This window comes from Ostrea edulis, chromosome 3, assembly GCF_947568905.1.
Source record: "Ostrea edulis chromosome 3, xbOstEdul1.1, whole genome shotgun sequence".
In the NCBI taxonomy this organism is placed as follows: Eukaryota; Metazoa; Mollusca; class Bivalvia; order Ostreida; family Ostreidae; genus Ostrea; species Ostrea edulis.
Window position 1 is genome coordinate 82640396 of NC_079166.1, and position 22280 is coordinate 82662675.

The following is a 22280-nucleotide window of genomic DNA, read 5'->3' on the forward strand; positions in this document are numbered from 1 at the left end:
TTGAAAACTATGTCAGTGTGAAGCGTTCTTACCCTCTGGTATTTTCTAAATTTATATTTATATTCTAAAATAGACATACATGTACTACATTGCAGTTCATACCCTCTAGTATTTTCAAAATTCTACTTTTGTTTCTGTCTGAATTCCCAGTCATTAAAATAGACATACTGTATCTATCAAGATTCAAATGCACATTGTTTACAACTCCAACGCATTCACAAGGAAATGGCTATCATTACAATTTGTAAAGATAATAATCAAAGGGTAAACTCCATCAAAGGCAAACACATTGGAAATGTAAATATAGAGTATGTACCAATATTGTACTACCGTATTTTGCCGAATATAATACGCAGTGGTGTTTAATACGCACCCCCCACTTTGAGCCTAAAAGTTGGTGAAAAAACGCACTTCGGGTGTATAATACGCAGTAAAAATTTTGACCAAGCGGTAATCTTTATTTTATACTTGGTGTTAATTTTCACTAATATTTTTGCAGAAATAATGAATTCTAAACAACGCACAATAATTTGCAAACTTTTTGAGATGAGGTCTACATCGCGGTAATCTTCAATGAGAATCTTCAGGGAAATATCAACCCGGACAAGCCTGTTCATTTCAGCAAAGCACGAGATTTTGTAGCATTAAAGTCTTAACTGACTCGATATTTCCTTTGTTGAAACTTAAAATCAATCAAATAGCCGATGTTATAAAAATAAAATTAAACAATTAAACTATCGCTTATTTTACTGTAATCAACACACCATGGTAGGTACAAAGATGCAAATTATCAACTCCTCGTTAACTACGATGACTATTAAAATGTGTGAAAAAAATTTTTGTTAGGTATTTCTTTACCCGGAGGGGGTATCTAACAAAAGCAGTGTACACAACAATGGCTTCGTAAAACACACGCTTTTACGCAAGAATAGTTATTTCAAAGATTCAAATAAGTATTTCATTAAAAATTAGGCCTATTCATAAAACTTACAGTAAACAAACTTTTAGCAAGTGACAAAATTATTTTCCAACAATTTTAGCACGTGTCAAGGCATTATTGTATACACATGCTTTCAATAATGGGGGCATGCGATGTAATGAATAGTCAGATCCAATGCAATTTGATTGGCTGTTTGTTTCATAATAATTGAATTATTTAGATATTGTAAGTATATATATCACATTTTCTGCAATTTTACGTTTCTGTAGTAATTTTCTTGAGGTCGAATTTTCTACTTAATAAATAGGTGAACGTGAAAAGGCGTACAGTATCCGAAGCCTTGGTCTTTGAGTGAAATATTACACTACTTAATCGCCGAGTTTCATCTGGAAAAAAAGGTCAAAAACTATTGTGGTATATAATACGCACCCCTTTCTGGCACAAAAATATTCTCTAAAAAAAGTGCGTATTATATTCGGCAAAATACGGTAAGCGGAACTAACAGTTCTTACTTGTCAGACTGAGCGTTATTTTGTGCTCAGTGGAGGTTCCGGCCTAACAATAATGATGTGTGGGTTCTTACCTGTCAGACTGAGAGTTCTCTTGTACTAGGTGGAGGTTCCGGCCTAACAATGATGAGGTGTGGGTTCTTACCTGTCAGACTGAGAGTTCTCTTGTACTAGGTGGAGGTTCCGGCCTAACAATAATGATGTGTGGGTTCTTACCTGTCAGACTGAGAGTTCTCTTGTGCTAGGCGGAGGTTCTGGCCCAACAATGACGAAGTGCTAGTCTGTTTGCACAGGGAGGCTTTTCTAAAGGCGGAGGAGGTGCTATTTTTCAAAGCCGCTACTGATGCTATCTGTTGAAACTTGGATCTGGGATCCTGTAATACAAGTTGATAACTTTTATAACACTCATTGTACATATTTTCTGTAATAATTTAAATGCATCTAAAGATATATAGAAATAGACATATACTTACATTAAATATGGATGATAAAAAAAATATCACATGTATACCAAAGAACAATTCTAAATTGCAAAATCATTCAATTTTATTAAAGAACATTGAACTATTTTCATTCAATTTATACACACTATACAAGCAAAAAAAAAAAAAAAAAAAAAAGCATCAAAATTAGTGAAATTATCTTAATTTATTAAGCATAATGAGTATAATATACATGCATGAACATGCTTTAAGAAATGAGAAATAGCAAACCAATACACATATAATTTTATCTATGAAGATTTTTAAATGAAATCTTGTATGTTCCTCAGATTGAAAGGATTCACATTTGTCCGCATTTATTTTGTTGTTTACTTCACGATCTATTCTCACCTCCTCCGATAGTGATATTGCCAGGTCTCGTCGCAAGGGTGGCATGACATGCACAGACTCAGATATGTTGTCCTATGATGAAAATGAAGGCATGCATTCGCAGAACACGTTCCGCAAAATTACATAACGGTATATTCCACTGGTAATCAAATGTATCAAAAAGACATGCTTCATACACTGCTTTTAAAATGAAGGGAGAGAATCATACATAACTGTCTGAATTTAGTGTTACTTTTGCAGGTTCTCATCAAAATTATCAATTGCTTGTAGCCTACAATAATTGAAATTCACACCAGCAGTGACTGCCAGCAAGCTTTAATTCAAGATGAATGCGGCAATTTCCTTCCTGCCACCATTGAGTCTGTAGAGATGAGCAATCAGAAAAGTTGTATGCCTTAAAGTTATTGTAACACTAAATCCAGACCAGCAGTAATATGGCACAATGTATGTATACTTACATAAAATATATAATTCTAGAACGCAGTATCTATCATCATAACACATTAGATACCATGTTAAAATATGCAGGCAGTTCCAATAATTTGAAGCATGGTTACGTGTATACTGGATGATTTTCAGCAGGGTCACACAAAGGGTTCAAAAGGTCACTTACCACGGAGGCTGAGTGAGGGAGCCCACTGCGGGTCAAGGCTGCGTCACTAACCCTGCGTCGGGCACCCTGTTACAAGCAACCCATACAGTTCTCAAAAATTGTACAGCTAGTCTAGAGACTCATTTCAATTTCCTAACAAATTCTTGTACTATTTGAACAGCTTGTCGCTCCACACACTTTCCAAACAAATTCTAGTATTGTTTGTATCGGTGGAATTTTCTGAATGTGACAAGTTACTTTTTTCAAAACTATTTTCCATATGAAATTCACATTACACATTATATATTCAAAACAATTCTTTTTTTGTACATTTCAATTCTTTAGATATTAAAGATAATGTTCAATTATTATCATTTTTTTTTTCTCTTCATTTTATCAGAAATATGTTTTCTTCTCAAGAGTGCATTAAGTGGTGTGAAAATTTTCATCAATTTTAAAGTTCTCTGTAATCTGTTGTTTGTCCGTCATATAGATTATACTAGATGGATATAATCTTATACTTCAAGAACATGCACGCAAATTAAATTTAAAGAAATAAAGCTAAATGAAGAACTAAACAACTCTAACATATAAAAGCTTGTAAGCATTAATAAATATTTTTTTCATGCAAAATTAACATAAAAAAGATTCAAATATTGCATAACAACTAATGTTACAACACAAGCACAGGCTTGCATGATTGTCCATGTGAAACACACATCACAAAAGCTCAAGAGCCCTTATAAGAAGCCTGAACCCCATATGAGGACGCAGAATTGGACAATGTAATTATAGTTTTAACTTTTAGAATAGCATACCAATATATTTGTTTTATCAGTAATGAAATAAGTGATTCTATTTTCAATCATGCAATGCTGACAAAAATACTTTATAGAATGCTCTTTGTTAAGCCAGATACTCTTAACACAATTTTCTGGGAATATGAGACTATATATATAGTTCTTTACTTTTGACAGAATTAAGAAATATGAGACTTTATATATAGTTCTTTACTTTTGACAGAATTTTCAAGACTATATATAGTTCTTTACTTTTGACAGAATTTTCAAGACTATATATAGTTCTTCACTTTTGACAGAATTTTCAAGACTTTATATTGTTCTTTACTTTTGACAGAATTTTCAAGACTATATATTGTTCTTTACTTTTGACAGAATTTTCAAGACTTTATATTGTTCTTTACTTTTGACAGAATTTTTAAGACTTTATATAGTTCTTTACTTTTGGCAGGAAGGTATTGCTGTGGCATACGGAAGCTGATCGTCTCGAAAGTCCAACAAAGTCTCCTGCATAAAATAACACAAAGCAATGTTATCAAAAGATGCCACAATCAACAGGGCAGTTTAATTCTAATTTCTCTTTTATTTCATTATCTGATGCAATATTGTATGATATGACACTTTAATTTTCATGAACTTATAGTATTTTGCCAAAAAGTAGTTTTTTTTTTAAAAATGTACATGTATTTATATAATGTAGTCTTGCTAACCACTAAATCAGCAAACTTGGTGTTCATAACGTCACGATAAAAAAATTGTAGACCTAGAGATTAACTGTTTAAAGAGCAATTTACGTGGAGCAGATTGAAAAGACACTTCACTACTGAGATACCTAAATCTGTGCTCCCTCCAAATGGTCTGTTGTCCTGAATTAATTTCCTACAACAGATGATAGTAAATTTAATGCGTGATAGAGCAAAACAGGAACTATTAACTGTGGGAGAAGGGGGTAAACAAGAAAACAGAATAATTTATATTCATGGGGTCAGGAAACTTTACATGGTTCACTTTTCATCTACACTGACCCTAATTTTGACAAAATTTTAATCTGCAAATGTACAAAACTTAAGGAAGATTTTGCAACCCAAATGCATGTGACCTGAGCGCAAACAACATACAAATGTTAATTTGCATATATAAGATACAGTATTATGAAATAGACTTAGTTTTTCATGCTTTGAAGTTTTGATTTTTGGATCAGTCAGGTTCTGATTTCGGTAATGGTCAGCTTCTGAGACTGCTGTGTTACCTGGCCTCCTCCAGTTCCGCTGTCTGTCTTTCATGTGACATTCTCAGGTTGTCTACGTGAGTCAGCATGATCTCAATAGCTTTACTCATTCGCTTCTCCTGATAAAACAGAGAATCACAGTGTTTTCTAATTCACATTTATAAATAGTGAAGATACATATACATACAATTGTTCATACTCTGTTATAGGACTGATGGAGTAGTTTAGTCAATACAGTACTTGTTTCGTGGGAACTAGTCCCTGAGCTTGACAGACCTGACCTACATGTAAGCGTGGGAACTAGTCCCTGAGCTCGACTGACATGTAAGCATAGGAACTAGTCCCCAAGCTCGACTGACCTGACCTACATGTAAGCGTGGGAACTAGTCCCCGAGCTCGACTGACATGTAAGCATGGGAACTAGTCCCCAAGCTCGACTGACATGAAAGCATGGGAACTAGTCCCTGAGCTCAACAGACCTGACATACATGTAAGCGTGGGAACTAGTCCCTGAGCTCAACAGACCTGACATACATGTAAGCGTGGGAACTAGTCCCTGAGCTCGACAGACCTGACCTACATGTAAGCGAGACTTAACACACAAAGTCAAGAGTCACGTTAGGCCAAATGAAAGTATTTGTGATAAAAAATCTATACATATACAAAATAAGAAAGCCATACTTTAAATAGTTAAAGACTCAGTTACATTCACTTTAACTTACAGTTAACTTGCCATTACCTTTTGTATGTATATAGCATTAACTAGAAGTAAACTGTCAGTTAAAAGGTCAAGGTCACAAAGTCAAAAACTTTGGTTCTGAAAGAAAGGTCTTGTAACAAAAAATGCACATATGAAATATGAGAGCCCAATCAACCACCATTCAAAAGTTATGGGTGCAAGGTTAAAGTTTCGGACAGACAGGACAAAAACAATATATGTCCCATGAATTTAGTTTAGGCCATGCCAATTTGTAATCTAGTTCGTTGGATTCGCCGCTTCTATTTGTAATAAATCCAAATTATATTATCAAAAAATAATATCCGCCCGCGTGTCCAAAAATATCTGCGTAAAATAATTTTGACTTTTCACAACAAGCGCTCAAACGACCTTCATGCAAGTGTCTAAGAGATGACAGAATCGCGGGTTCTCGAAAAATTTCCTAACAGTGTAATACAGTGTTTTAAGTTATTCATGATATCTATCTTTTATATGTACGATACTTCATAACACTGGATTGGAAGTTGTTCCTTATACTGCAATCGAATTGGAAGCCAAAGAAAATTTTGAAGTGCTTTTCGATGCCACTCTTTATAGAACATCGACAGTGTACGATTGATTGATTATATATTGTTTAAAGTATCTCTTGAGAATATTTCACTCACATGAAGACGTTACCATTGGCGGTGAAGGGCTGCAAAATTTAGGCCTATATTCAGCGCTTATGGCCATTGAGCAGGGAGGGATCTTTATCGTGCCACACTTGCTATGACATGGGTCTCAATTTTTGCAGTCTCATCCGAAGGACCACCCCATTTATTCACCTCTTACAACAAGCAAGGGGTACTGAGGACTATTATAAATTGGATCAACAGTTAACGACAAATTCACAAAAGGTTTTTGGTGATTATAAATTATGTGTGTTCTATTAAAATTCAAGAAAATACTAAAAGCGATACATTGGAGATTTCAAAATTGGACATGTCCCTAGCAATATGCAAAGATCTTAATCGAAAGTTTGTAGAAATTAAACGAACACAAAATTCTTTAAAAAGATCTTATGAATTACATGTAATGTTGCAAAGTATATGTATTAGGTATGAAGAAAATGAAGTTTTTGAAACCTGAAATACTTATTTATTGTAAACTATATCAACAAAGTTGAAAAATGTTATGTTCACGTGGTAAACAAATGATATCTGATGATATTAGATCTTTATTTTTAAGCGCTCGCTTTTTAAAATCACACTTAATTCAATTAAAACAAGAGGTACTGTGAGCAATGCTCACTAAGAATACTCCCCACTTACCCCAATCTCCCAAAGGGTGTTGGTAATAGGTATAAACTACCTCTTTTCTGAGTGTAAAAAACAAATGGCATGACAAACCGAACCATATTGCTACTTCGACGTCCAGTGCGCGTGACCTTTGACCTTTTGACCCCGAAATCAATAGGGAACATCTTCATCCCATGGGTAGTCCATATGTATGATATGGTGACTGTAGGTGGAAAGGATAACGCTTTAGAGCCCGGAAAGCATATTGCTACTTCGATGTCCAGTGTGCTTGACCTTTGACCTTTTGACCCCAAAATCAATAGGGAACATCTTCATCCCATGGGTAGTCCATATGCATGATATGGTGACTGTAGGTGGAAAGGATAACGCTTTAGAGCCCAGGAACCATATTGCTACTTCGATGTCCAGTGCGCTTGACCTTTGACCCCAAAATCGATAGGGAACATCTTCATCCCATGGGTAGTCTATATGTATGATATGGTGACAGTAGGTGGAAAGGATAATGCTTTAGAGCCCGGAAACCATTGCGTCTACAGACGGACGGACAGACAGACAGACGGACAACCTGATTCCAGTATACCCCCCCCCCCCCCCCAACTTGTTGCGGGGGGTATAATTATTTATATTTCTTGCATTCGCTCGCCTCATAATTTTTATCTCCAAAATAAAAAATAATATTTCTAAAATAATTTCGCCCTTTCGCCTCACCTTTTTTGTTTGAAAATCCAAAGAACTATTTTACAAATTGGTGTGGCCTTAAGAGGTATAAAAATTTAATACACACAACTTACGAACATTTTCAAATGATATAATATAGTGTGGTTCTGCTACTCTTTAAGATAATTTGTTTTAATTAATTACCTATATACATGTATTCCTAAACTATGCCCTGATTTAGTCATACAAAACATTTCATTGAATCCACACAACTTGGGAATGTTTGTATATCAATATGACTTAGTGTGGTCCACTGCCACTCTTGAAAAGAATATTCAAAAATTTTCTTAACATATTCTCATGTAAAACTTTGAAGTCCAATTTGAGCCTAGCATAGCCCCAGGGGTCATTGTTATGATCAAATAAGAATCTACACTACATTGCAATGCTTATATACATGTATATTTACATTCCCAGCTGTTTTCTCTAAGATAACCTCTGAAACTCCTTATTATATGTATAAATTTCCTCACAACTTACAACTGCATGGATGCAAATTTCTCAGTTCATGTGAAATGAAACATCAGTGGGCAGGAAATATGGAAATTGACATCCATGGTTTCAATTTCTGTTAGGCATGCAGTAATTTTGATATGTCAATTTCATATTTTCGTTTTATATGGCGCTCCAACCATTTTTTGCCTTTTCTCGATTATTACCCCCCGGCCCTTCATTCAAATAAACTTAATCCCCTTTACTCAGAATACTTTGTGCCAACTTTGGTGGAAATTGCCCCAGTGGTCTGGGAGAAGACGAAACTGTCTTTGAAGTTACCAAATGTTCCATTTCCATTGTGATTGAACCTGAGCCAACGGTACTTATATATGTGCATGCTCTATTGTAATTTACACTTCTCATCAATCTACATGTTGTCTACACCAAAGAAAATTACCTGTTACATGTATAGATATGAGGGATGCCTTCAATCTGCTGTTGAAGAATATTCTATAAATATTGATGACTTGTATTTGCCAACACGTTCTAATTACATGCATGCTTAATTTATTGTGCCTGATGAAACTTGCCATTTCACAAAAGAAGGCACTGATAACATCCAAAGGAAGAAGAATCTATACAGAACACCTGTATTTAGAGTTGATGACATCATGAATGAACGAGTCTGACAAGGGATCAGTGTTGTATAGCGCGATGAACATTGCTGGAAACTTTCTACATGTGAATATACACCAATCAGCAAGTGTTCTATTCAATGATACTGACCCCCCTCCCAATATACTATACTAAAACATTGTAACCCTTTAAAAAATGTATATATCATGTGCGTTATGCATGTATACTTGCAATTAACTATGATGTTTGCTCTGAGTGGAGAAGGTCCTATACCTGTCTAAAACACTGCAACATATCGATACTGGCAATGTTATAATGATACTTTCTTGGATATGACACTGTAGCATGGTGACATAAACAAGTCTCAATAACATTACATTTTCTGGAATCAAATCTGTCAATATCAGCATTGCATTTGTGTTGTTCTTCACATCAAAATGACTGGCTGCCTTTTCCATTGTTCATCAAAATAACCTGTCACCTTTCTCCTCGTACATCACAGATGTATAACTGAAAATCCTAACCTTGTACATCACAATGACAGACCATCCTAACCCCTGTACATCACAATGACAGACTATCCTAACCCTTGTACAACACAATGACAGACTAACCTAACCCCTGTACATCACAATGACAGACTATCCTAATCCCTGTACATCACAATGACAGACTATCCTAACCCCTGTACATCACAATGACAGACTAACCTAACCCCTGTACATCACAATGACAGACTATCCTAAACCCTGTACATCACAATGACAGACCATCCTAACCCCTGTACAACACAATGACAGACTATCCTAAACCCTGTACATCACAATGACAGACTATCCTAACCCCTGTACAACACAATGACAGACTATCCTAACCCCTGTACATCACAATGACAGACTATCCTAACCCCTGTACAACACAATGACAGACTATCCTAACCCCTGTACATCACAATGACAGACTATCCTAAACCCTGTACATCACAATGACAGACCATCCTAACCCCTGTACATCACAATGACAGACCATCCTAACCCCTGTACATTATAATGACAGACTATCCTAACCCCTGTACATCACAATGACAGACTATCCTAACCCTTGCACATCACAATGGCAGACTATCCTAACCCCTGTACATCACAATGGCAGACTATCCTAACCCCTGTACATCACAATGACAGACTATCCTAAACCCTGTACATCACAATGACAGACTAACCTAACCCCTGTACATCACAATGACAGACTATCCTAATCCCTGTACATCACAATGACAGACTATCCTAAACCCTGTACATCACAATGACAGACCATCCTAACCCCTGTACATCACAATGACAGACTATCCTAACCTTGTACATCACAATGACAGACTATCCTAACCCTTGCACATCACAATGGCAGACTATCCTAACCCCTGTACATCACAATGGCAGACTATCCTAAACCCTGTACATCACAATGACAGACCATCCTAACCCCTGTACATCACAATGGCAGACTATCCTAAACCCTGTACATCACAATGACAGACTAACCTAACCCCTGTACATCACAATGACAGACTATCCTAATCCCTGTACATCACAATGACAGACTATCCTAACCCTTGCACATCACAATGAGTTTAGATGCCTCAAACACACCTTTGTGTCAGTTTTTGAAATTTAAGTTTGCTGCTGTGTTTTACACATCAAATATTAATACATCATTAATTAATATCCGGGTAAAAAAAAATTCCACTGAAATGATGTCCATACCCCTTTGATAATATCAGTAAACAGTCTTTCTGGGATGTTAAACAACAATATCAATCAATGTACCCTGTGTAATATATGTCAAAATTTGATTTGTAATAAATAGTCAGATGAAAATGTGAAATATTCACGGCTTTGTCAAACGTTTCCTTTCAAATTATCCCATATATGCTACTAGTACTCTGATAAACAGAGGGATTAAATGGCCATTTAGCATACTTATATGAAATCCATTTAAAGTATCAGACATTTATTTTACAGAAATTAAACTTATCTCTAACTTTTCAAATCAATGTTTATCTTGCAAATATTATACAAATATATCTACTAAAGATTGGTGTACTCAGCTTGAAACTCTTTCTGGAGGGCATTATCTACATGCAAATAAAGAGCACCTGCTTTGATCTTCAACATCAAAATATGTTTCACCTATTCATAAAGTCTATACTATGCAGTTTGAAATTAGTAACTTACCTGTTGAACGGCCCCGAACACCTCTGCTCGAGAGGACACTCGAGCACTGGCCTGCTCCAGCACTGCAACATGTTTCTGGATTTTCAGAAGAAGGCCCCGGACCTGTGAGTCCACACAGATCTGATTCAACTGCTGTAATCAATCAAATCAAAACAGATTAGTGAAAATTAAGTCTGATTCAACTGCTGTAATCAATCACATCAACACAGATTAGTGAAAATTAAGTCTGATTCAACTGCTGTAATCAACCACATTAACACAGATAAGTGAAAACTAGTGAAAACCCATCATTGGAACCCACAGGTTTTCTCTTCATTACACTCCAGTGTAAGGAAGAGAAAACCCATGGGTTCCAACGATGGTGAAAACCAAGTGTGAATAATCTCAAAATTTAAATGACCAATACATGTAGTTCAGTGAAAACTAAGCCAGAGACACACGGGATTTCTTTACAATACAGAATACTGATTCAGTTGCTACAACTAAAGACGTCCTCACTGGACTTATATAACTTCTACCCAATACAGTCTAAATGGGATGCAGCTAGAGGTGCTATGCTTTGTAGCAATCTAACCAATAATGATCTATACATTTCACTTATAATAAATGTTGCATTAACAAATGCATTTGTGCTAAGATAAATGCATATCATTAATGATGCAACATCATACCCTTTATAATGATGAATTGTTCGTTAATGATGAACTTTATTTTATCATTAGCGAACCATTCATCATTTACGGTTATTATGATGCATCATTAATGATATAAATTTTTCATTAGCAAACACGAATACATTCGTTAAAGCAACATTCCTCATTAGTGGTTGCTACACTGCTTCTCTGACAGTTATGTACTGTGAACTCATGTGAAATCCTCCATCACTTATGACCCACAATACATTCTATCTCATAGTCCAATTTGCTTAATCTCTGACCTGTAAGTTGATAGTATTCCCCATTTCAAGGCAAGTCTATGTGTGAAGTTTGGTGATATTAATACAAGGAAGTGAAACGGGAAATTACTTTAAAGTCCAGAGACCATTTACCCATATCACTGCCCCATTTGATTGACCACTAGACCCCAAAATCGATATGAGTAATCATCATCCAATGGCAAATCTATCAGTGAAATATGATAACTAAAAGTAGAAAGATAAATTACAAGAAGCCAAAAAGCGGACTTTCCCCTATATCAGTGTTCAGTACACTTGCCTTTTTCACCCTAACATTGAATGACAGATAAAGATCATGTGAGTCTGTGTGAGAAGTATACTGATTTCAGATCACTGGGTATGGGATGACACCTACAGTGTAGTTTGCAAATTTCATACCTGGCAAAGCAAAGTATCAAATTTACCCCACTGATGAAATTACTTTGAGAGCTTTCTTTGAATGGATCAGTTGTCTTTTTTAACTTGTCTGCCACTATTGATGGTGAAGGGCTGCAAAATTCAGGACTATAATGCTCACTGCTTACAACCTGTGGACAGGGAGAGATCTTTAACATGCCACACCTGCTGTGACATGGGACCTTGTTATTTGCAGTCTTATCCAAAGGACCACCCCATTCAGTCGCCTCTTACAACAAGGGATACTGAGGATCTATTTTAACCCGGATATCTTCATCTAATGATGCAAAACATTCATGAATCATTTTTGTTTGTATAACAATAACTCATGACATTATGATTGGCACTGCCTGTGTATTCCTAGTGAGAGTATAAGTATTACCCTCCCTTCATGTGATTAATGTCAACCAACCATTAGCCAAAATTTTATCAAAAAACCATCAGAGGTGGTGTAAAAGGAAAATACACTCACTCTACAAATACACGTACCTGGAAATCGTTCCCATGTTATCTTTGCCAGATGATGATTTCATCCCATTTAATATTCACCCAAACCGTTTTTTACTACTCAGGGGCAAGAATTAATTCTAAATTTGCCTGGTTTTGAATTTGCCCATTCAAAAAGAAGGTGAAAAGGAGCAAAGCTAATACTTGGATGAAAATTTCCTGGTATAAGGGTAACTGGTAATAAAGTTTCCATTTGTGTGTAAAATGTATATGAAAATAAGGCTGTATGTATTTAACTTCATAAAATATCCAGCATTACATGACTGTTGTAAGTACAGTTAGACATGTAGAAAACACCGCTCCTGATGACCATACTAACCTCCTGAATGACCATACTAACCTCCTGATGAACATACTAACCTCCTGATGACCATACTAACCTCCTGATGACCATACTAACCTCCTGAATGACCATACTAACCTCCTGATTTTCCTGATGACCATATTAACCTCCTGATGACCATACTAACCTCCTGAATTACTATACTAACCTCCTGAATTACTATACTAACCTCCAGCGCCTCTTTGAGGCCTTTAACTTCTTTGGACACATTCTCCTCTGCTATATCCCGAGACCTCTCCTGGATTTCTAGCCGTTTCTCTAATGTTATCTTGTCTGTTTTGAATGCCAGAGAAAGACTTGTAAACTTGTTCTACAATATAAAGATCAAACTTTTTTATAGAATCTTCAATAAATTCTACACTTCAAGAGATGAATTCTTTTGTATCTAGGATCCCAGGGAATATGAATCTTAATAAGTTAATAATCATCCCATGTTGTTTTTACGGATGTATGTGTAGTCAACTTAATTATATGCAAGTAAAATACTTGTGTGATCTTATTTTCTGACAACAATATACTTACTTCTAATTCTTGTTCTGATAACTGATCAGGGCTGCAAAAAACAAAATAAAAGTTAAAATTTACATGCAAAAAACCATTTATACATGTAACACACCGTATTACAGAAAACATGTCACATGTATCCCACATTTTTACAGGAAAACATCATACAGGTAACCCACATTTTTACAGGAAAACATCATACAGGTAACCCACATTTTTACAAGAAAACATCATACAGGTAACCCGCAGTACACACATGATACATGTAATCCCACATTATTTTTTTTACAGGAAAACATCATACATGTAACCCCGCATTTTTACAGGAAAACATGATACATGAGAGGTGAAAATAACTTGCAGTATGTTATCAGAAAATATGATACATGTAATCCGCAGTATCAACATGATACAACCCACAGTAGCACCAGAAAGTGCTTGTAAATCTCTAAGAGGTAGATTCTCATTATGGAAATGATACAGTCAAAACTGCCATAGTGACCCACTGTATAAAGCGACTCACTGTCGTATGTGACCATAAAAAGTTCCACCCAAGATGTTACTCTATATATTATACCTGTATTAAACGACCACCTGTCTGACGCGACCAACGACCATGATTTTCACAACCTTTTCGTGTATTTTCACGAAAATTTACCTTTATTTAACAACTATTTTTCGATTACAATGTGATTAGGACTGAAATTTTAAATGGAGTACTCGCAGTTTTCCTGCATGAGATATTCGAGGTTTCCAGAATAATGAATGGAACTGTAGCGGCTCACTTCCACATGTCCCAAGTATTTGACACATCCGAGTTTAAGAAAGTTGCCCGCATTAGTTCAAAGCTTAAAAGATTTGCTGTGCATGTACAATGGGTATTGTGATTTCTTTAATGTTTCTCAAATTGAATAACATATTTCCAGCATGTATTGTACAAAAGGAGACACAACACTTCATCATTTGCTTTCTTACCACAAGCATTGCATTTTTTAGTTACACTGTACAAGTAGGCTATACATAAATACTCTTTACAACAAAGTGTTTTTAAGATTTAGAAAATTTACATGCAGTTCTTAAATGAGATTTAAATCTCATGTAAATGTGTAATATGAAATGCATGTTTATCATTCTTAAACAGACTAAATGTAATTTTTGATGAATAATAAATTATGATACAACACATTGTATTCTAGATTTTTAACTAAAGTGTATTGTTAATTTTATTTTACAACTATTTAAACCATACTTGATATTCTTAATGATAAATTTCAAATACATGTAGTCATTTTCATCATTGTACAAATTATTTGCAAAATTTTATCAATTTACTACGGAAAATAGGCAACCTGTAATAAGAGACCACCTGTCATATGTGACCTTTTTTCCATTCTCCGTTGGACGGTCTCTTAATACAGGTTTGCCTGTACATCATGTTGCAAAATGTTTTACAATTATCATGACATAATATTCCTGGAAGTTGTCGCCAATGAAACTGTTTATGGTATACATGTATGTGTATAGATGTTTTATTTCTAGTCAGCAAGTATTGTAGAACATGGGAAAGCATAAGATCTGCAGAGCTGACATATGCTATTTTATAGTAAAAGTACATGTAGCTATCAGATATACCACATTATATATAAACAAGCAGTACATACAAGGCACAGTTATAAGTGTTAATGCATGTACACAGACACCTTAGCAAGTACATTTAGTTAGGACAAACAGAATACCCCTGTTGCTACATGTATACACTAAATGAAACACAGTGTAATAATAATAATAATGTCCTTTATTTAAACAGGATAGCACAATTAGTTTAAAACTAGTTTACATTGTGGTCCTGAAAACATATATACAGACAGCAGTATTATACAGATACAATACAAAATAGTATATGAAGGTATGTTGTATACATACATGTATGCTATTTACAGATTTAAAACTGAAAATAAAACAATTGTAAATAAACAAATAAAAATAAAACTGAAAATAATCAAAAACAAATCTATATGGTTTTAATTTCCCGAATGAAAAAAATTTCTAAGATAAGCGGATTTAAAAGTTTCCAATGTTGGGTAATATTTTAAAAATTCTGGCATATTATTCCATAACTGTGAACCATAAATTGTAAAAGATCTTCTAAAATATTGTGTCTTTGCTCTCTGGATATATAATGAATTACTTTGACTTAATCTGGTAGATCAACTGCTAATTTTATGAACATACTGAAAAACATCTAAATAATCGGGGATTAGACTATATAAAACTTTGAAGACAATGATATATAGAACATATATACAAAATAGTCTGACAGAGGCATCCATCTGTGATGTAAAGTTAAGTGCAGTAATTTAAATCAATACAGAATTATTACACACACCACAGTGCAGTAACTATATCACATGATCAAAATTTGTATCAACAAACATTTTTTAACAATGATAATGATGAAATCATGTACACAGAACAATTGCAAAGATTTTCGAGAATAATATCATAAAAATAACACTGTGACAAATTCATCTGCACTTCACTTCTGATACCTGGAGATAGTCGACCACTTTGCGATAACATTTTTTTAAGAACTTGTTTTGACTTAATTTTCTTTGAGTGAATTCATTTAATTATCATAAAACCTTACAAGCATAATATCTTGGCATCAATTCCTAGCAACACATGAAGTTTCTTTTCTCAAGTTTAAAAGGAAATGAAAATACAAAGCACTCATGTGAACCCCCACATGGTGAATACAAATAATAACCGACTGTAACTTCTTGACCATTCTGCTCACAAAAATTGCGAAGTATTAACCAAAATCAAAAACAGATCCAATTCAGTTTGAATCCCCAAGATATATTCAAGGAATGAATCTCTAGGTTGATCAAGAAATAAATCTCTAAGGTAGCTATTCAAGGAATAGTATACATCTCAAAGTTGTTCAGTGAATGAATCTCTAGGTAGTTCAAGGAATAAATTTCTAGGGTGTTCAAGGAATAAACCTTTAGGTGTTTAAGGAATAAACTTTTAGGTGTTTAAGGAATAAACCTTTAGGTGTTTAAGGAATAAACCTTTTGGTTGTTCATTGAATACATGTAAATGTCTAGGTTGTTATATGCTACAAAAGCCTAGTCTGGTCCCTTGCATTCAAGTTGCAGGGATGGAAACCAGACTATTGAAAGCTACGAGTTTAGTTCAATATTCAAACCTATTCGAATAATTATTATTTAACTGAATTGGAATGATTTCATTCAATATATTTCACTAAAAACACTTGTGGGGATATAATTACTTCACACAGGCGACATTGTTTCAACAAGAGAATGAGTATGGAAATTACAGAGCCGGGGTTCGATTGACGGCTACCTATGTCAACAGATGAAATCATTTGAAGTCGTATGGTGCTTTAATGAATATTTGAAGGTATGTTTGGACACAAGTATAGTAGGAAAATATGTTAGGAATTTTTTAATATTAAACTTATGAGACGGTGATGCAAGAATGCAACAGTGCACTTTTTTTCTGTGCCGTAAATCGAAGGTATTTACAAGGGGTGGATCTGTAGCTCTCTGATCTGTCCCAATATTTTTTCAGAGAGCTGCAGTTCTGCAGTTAACAAACATTCTGACACTTGAACATTGTTAAAATGATAAAATCATCAATGTCATCATATACCTGTTGAAATTCACATTACAATTTATGCATTATAATTCATGATCATAAAACATTCTACATCCAATAAACCACAAGAACTTGAAGTTATTCACAATAAACACAAAAATAAAAAAAATGTTATTTATTGTCAGAAGCTAAATTGAATAAAACAATATGATTTACCTGACAAATTTTCCAAATAGTTTTAGCACAGCACAATAGAGTGCATCTGCCATTGTTTAACGTTGTTCTTGTTTAACTTGCTCAACATTCAGTCAGAAATCATTGAACTGTTTATGGCAACCTTCACTACAGAAATAAATCTTATCTTTCTCTCTTTTGCATAGTGCAAATCCTCTTTTCAGACATAATGCAACCAGTGATTCAAAAGTTATTTGTCATTCAGCTATCATCATGTGAAAGCATTAAAAGGGGAATAACTCCTCAGAGACATTAAATAGCTTACTGATGAAATGTACGAGTAATGATGGTATGTTTACATGCAGCATGCCACTTCTACAAGTTATTGAAACTACAGCTTACTCCGGATCGATATATCGAAATTCAGGTGACCAATTCTTTTTTCTTTCAATGTAACTGAAGTTAAAAATAAGCGGAATTGAAGATATCAATCATATTTGAAGCTTTGTTTTACATCTAGATCCTAATTACAAAAACAAAACCAGTTCCGTTGTTTGTTATTGATTTATCAACTTTCTGCAAATTATGCAGACTCTTGAGGGACTATGGGAGGAAAGGCTCTATTCAATGATTTAGCATTTGTAAACTACTTGACAAATCATCTATCTCTGTATAGTTTCCAGATTTCATGTTTCCTTTTGGGGTGGAAATTACCCAACTTTACAGCTTTGATGATAGGAGCATGCTGTTTAGAAATCATGGTTAAAGTACCGTATATATACTCGCCTATAAGTCGGATTTTTTTGAGTTAAATTTTGGTCCAAAACTCTATGTCCAACTTATAGGAGATTAGCATTTTTCAGGACAGCGTAATGTATCGTCTAGTATTTCTTAAACAACAAAAACATGGACAAAATAAACAAAATAGTAACTGTTTCGATTGTTGAGAATAAAAAATGAAATATTGATATCATATATCCCAAAATATTATTGGAACACAGATAAATATGTAAGAGTATTGACATGAAATTGATTTGTCAAGGAAAAACATATCAATTATCGGCACATTTCTAAAAATATTATTTGAAACACAGGTAAAAACATTAGAGCATTGATTTGAAATTATCAACCGATTTTTAAAAAAAAGTTAGACTAACTCATAAATGGGTCATTGGCAATTCCCTCCAAAATAACTTAAAACTACACAACCGACTTATAGGCAAGTATATACGGTAATGGGGTTATAAATCTGAAAATTTCAGATGTCAATTTCAATTCTTATCTATTGCAAATACTAATTCATCTTTTGTGTCCAATGATATCGTTTTTCTTTCTGGTGGGGTGGCCATTTTCACTGACAATCGTGTCCACAAGCTGTCCAAGGGTGGAGACATATACTAAACTGTTATTGGATTATCTTATAAAAACATGCCATGGAAACAAACCATGTGAGAAACAATAGATAAAAATAATTCTATGCTGGAGTGAAGGTGCATATACATAACACTACCACTTCTTTAGATCTTTGAGTGAAAAAAAGATATATGTTTTACGGGACCAAATTTCACATTGATTGAATGTTTGAGAGATCAAAAAGTAAATTTGCTTAGTTATTTTAGAGAAAATCGAAGGAAGCCTTCAAGAGTCACCTCTATAGTATTTTCATAAATATTCCAATTTTCAATGAAGGTGTGGCTTATGTTGTTGAAACCTGAAATTTATGTTAAATGAACCATTCAATGGTATTCTTCATTCAAAATTTTTGAAGAAGATTGTTTGATTGATTTTATATTGTTTAACACCCCTCTCGAGAATTTTTCACTCATATGGAGATGTCACCATTGCTGGTGATGAGCTGCAAAATATTGGCCTATATGCTCAGCGCTTACAGCCTTTGAGCAGTGAGAGATATTTATCGTGCCACACCTGCTGTATGGTTTTAGCGGTTTCATCCCAAGGAGAAATAATAGCACTTGTTCTGGAACTTAAAAAATGAAAAAGTCGCAATTAGGTATGATCATTTTGTAAGTTAACATATTTCATCAACTTTGTTAACTCTTTTCCCTGTGTACAAAAGGTTGTTTTTTTTTAAATAATAATTTTTGAATGTATAGGTTTGCTCCAACTGAGTGGCCAATCGGTTTTGTTATAGTACAGCGAAAACTGGTTTTACTCCTTCGATAAATCATGTGAGCTGTCATGCTGTTGCAGGGATATTTGCTAAATTCCAATATCCCCAATACTAAAACTTAATGAATGACAAATCTAAACATGAAACCAATGCCTCTGGTGAAATTAACAAAATAATTCCTCTACCCAGTAATTACAACAGTAGATATTGCACTCAATAGTGCCCTGAAAAGTTTTGTTGGTAATAATTAAGTCATTTTGTAAGCAAGTTAAGATTACACACTGATTTTACTACAGATTACTCCATTTAAGCAATCAAGATATAGGACTCACGATGAGTCTGACAGGTTGACAAGGGACATGCTTACTTCTAGGCTTCTGATCCCACCTCTGGTATATCGAGGGTCCGTGTTTGCCCTACTCCTTTAGAGGAGTTATGAGATTGATCACTATTTGTTATCTTCACCTTTCCATTATAGACTTGGGGACTGGACACCATTTCAAAACATCCTTCCATTGTGACCTTTGACAGAACTATAGAGTTGTGACCATTACATCTGTGAAGGATCATCCCTTACGTACCAAAACATTCACATTCATAGTATGGAAACCATGATCTTTATCCAAAAGAGTGAGCCTAGACAATTTCTTTGTGGAGGACATACACTCTACTGACATGGTAAAAGGTCAAATTCAACAGGTTATCTCAGTGATTATAGACTTGGCTATTGATGACTTGACATTGAAAAAAGATACCTAATACAGATCAGGTCACTTTCATTCACACGCGTTCATTTCAACGAGCTGATGAGTTATTCGTAAAAAAAATAATCAATGTTACAAATAAAATAAGTTCAAAATGACATTTGAGATTTCAAATATTATTAGCAAGACATGAATTATTCATTCAAGATATATGCAAGATCTAAGCACCTTTCATTCTAAAAAGGAAGTTTTTTCATCAATTCCTCTACTTCAAAGGAAGTCTATAAATAGACAATCTAACCAACAGCTGTCTATAACTGCTCATTTTACCACATACTCTAATAGTAATCGATTTGTAAACCCCTCTTTTCATTTTGAAACATATTTCATAAAACCACACAACACCTTGCATTGTCTTCATCACAGACATTCAGCTCCTGGTAAATCTCGTCCACAATTTTACGAAATTCCTCCATCGGTAAACCAATCATTCTTTCATTTCATGCAGGTCCTCCGCAATCTCCCTGGACATGCATATGCACATTCAGCACGTAACTTTCTTTGTGTTTTAAAGGATTACATATATACAGACCATTTCTTCATTGTACACGTAGGTATATATATTAATCACCTTGAGCACTAGGAAGTACTGAGAATATTATCTGCTATCTAACACTTATATGCTGGCGTATGCACCACAGGTTCAATATAAAATCGTTCTGATAATAGCCCCCTTAGTTTTTCATCGTAAAACCGATAACACATTTTTTCTTAATATATTAAACTGTTTACATTCAGATATCTGAATGTAATCAATAAAAATCACCTATGGAACTCAGGAGACAGATAGTGACAAAGACAACATAAGAAAATTCAGTGTCCATAAGGTCATGCTAGACAATACTCGGATTCACACAGGGGATTAAAGAAAATAAAAAAATGTCCTAAATTTTGTGTACATCATGTTAGGAATGCATGCAGTTCCCTGTCCTGAAGATCAAGGTTCTGGGATCTGTAGAAATTTATCACTTATAAGAGGATTCGACAGCATTATTTCGCACGCTTGTTCAGAAACAGGTGCATCAATCTCAAGACGACAATGACCTCTTGGTCAAACTCTGTACAGACTTGTACGCTGTATTCTGTAGACAGGTAAATTTAATCTAGCTGAAGTTTCAAGGAGGAATAACATGTCACAAAATTGCAAATGTAAGTGTACCAATGATAAAAATCAAATCAAATCAAAACTATCTATTCTTCTCTCTGGTAATTAAGGCTCTAATTGCTGGCAAATCATTAGTTGTATAATGCAGTTGAGTTTCATGGTGGATTTTATATATTTCTTTAATAATTTCAAGATAGAATTGCAATATTTTGGTAGACGAGGTAAATAATATTTAAAATTTCAAACACCACAACATAGTGATGAAACAATTGTCAATCGTTTTTGGCTCTTCGATTCCGATTATCAATTCTATTTTTCATAATCGATTGTCGCTTGTACACTAATTAATATGTAATCCGAGATTCACCTGACTGTTAATCCCGCTTTTATATCGAGACATGTGCGGGGGAGAGACAGAGTGGACTCCACATTGAAAATTGGGAATTCGGTGACACCAGCTAGTGTGTATACTGCACATATCCATAAAACTAAATAGAAATAACTCCAAAAATAATAAACATTAACTACAGCGTCATGCCAAAAGTATTCGCGGAAAATGGCCGTCGCGGTGCGAGAGTTGTTGCCCTTCACTTAGAAAACTGAACGTTATCAAGTCAATACGTAATAAAAGTTAACTTTGAGACAATCCCTGAAATCAGAAAACATTCCCGGATGAGTGACGTATGAAAAATCGTCTGCAGGTGTAACTTGTGCTGTCGAATTGTAATGTAAACAAAGATGGGTCGGAAGTCAAAAGAATTGTCACCGGACAAGAATGAAGTGATTGTGAAATAAAAAATGATGGATTTAAGATCAGTGAGATTTCGAGGATGCTAG

The 22280-nt window shown here is 34.6% G+C and overlaps 1 protein-coding gene across 2 annotated transcripts in view; it reads right to left on the reverse strand.

Moving 5' to 3' along the window:
* Positions 1–22280, reverse strand: part of LOC125660869 (uncharacterized) — a 118336-nt gene that overhangs the window by 5558 nt on the left and 90498 nt on the right. For both annotated transcript variants that reach the window (XM_056159215.1, XM_056159216.1), the window contains 9 exons: positions 13664–13694; positions 13311–13451; positions 10941–11072; positions 4924–5021; positions 4507–4553; positions 4117–4181; positions 2896–2961; positions 2283–2354; positions 1666–1823 (listed from right to left, as the gene is read on the reverse strand). In XM_056159215.1, the coding sequence (XP_056015190.1) occupies positions 1666–1823; positions 2283–2354; positions 2896–2961; positions 4117–4181; positions 4507–4553; positions 4924–5021; positions 10941–11072; positions 13311–13451; positions 13664–13694 (810 nt within the window). The remainder of the gene's footprint in view (positions 1–1665; positions 1824–2282; positions 2355–2895; positions 2962–4116; positions 4182–4506; positions 4554–4923; positions 5022–10940; positions 11073–13310; positions 13452–13663; positions 13695–22280) is intronic.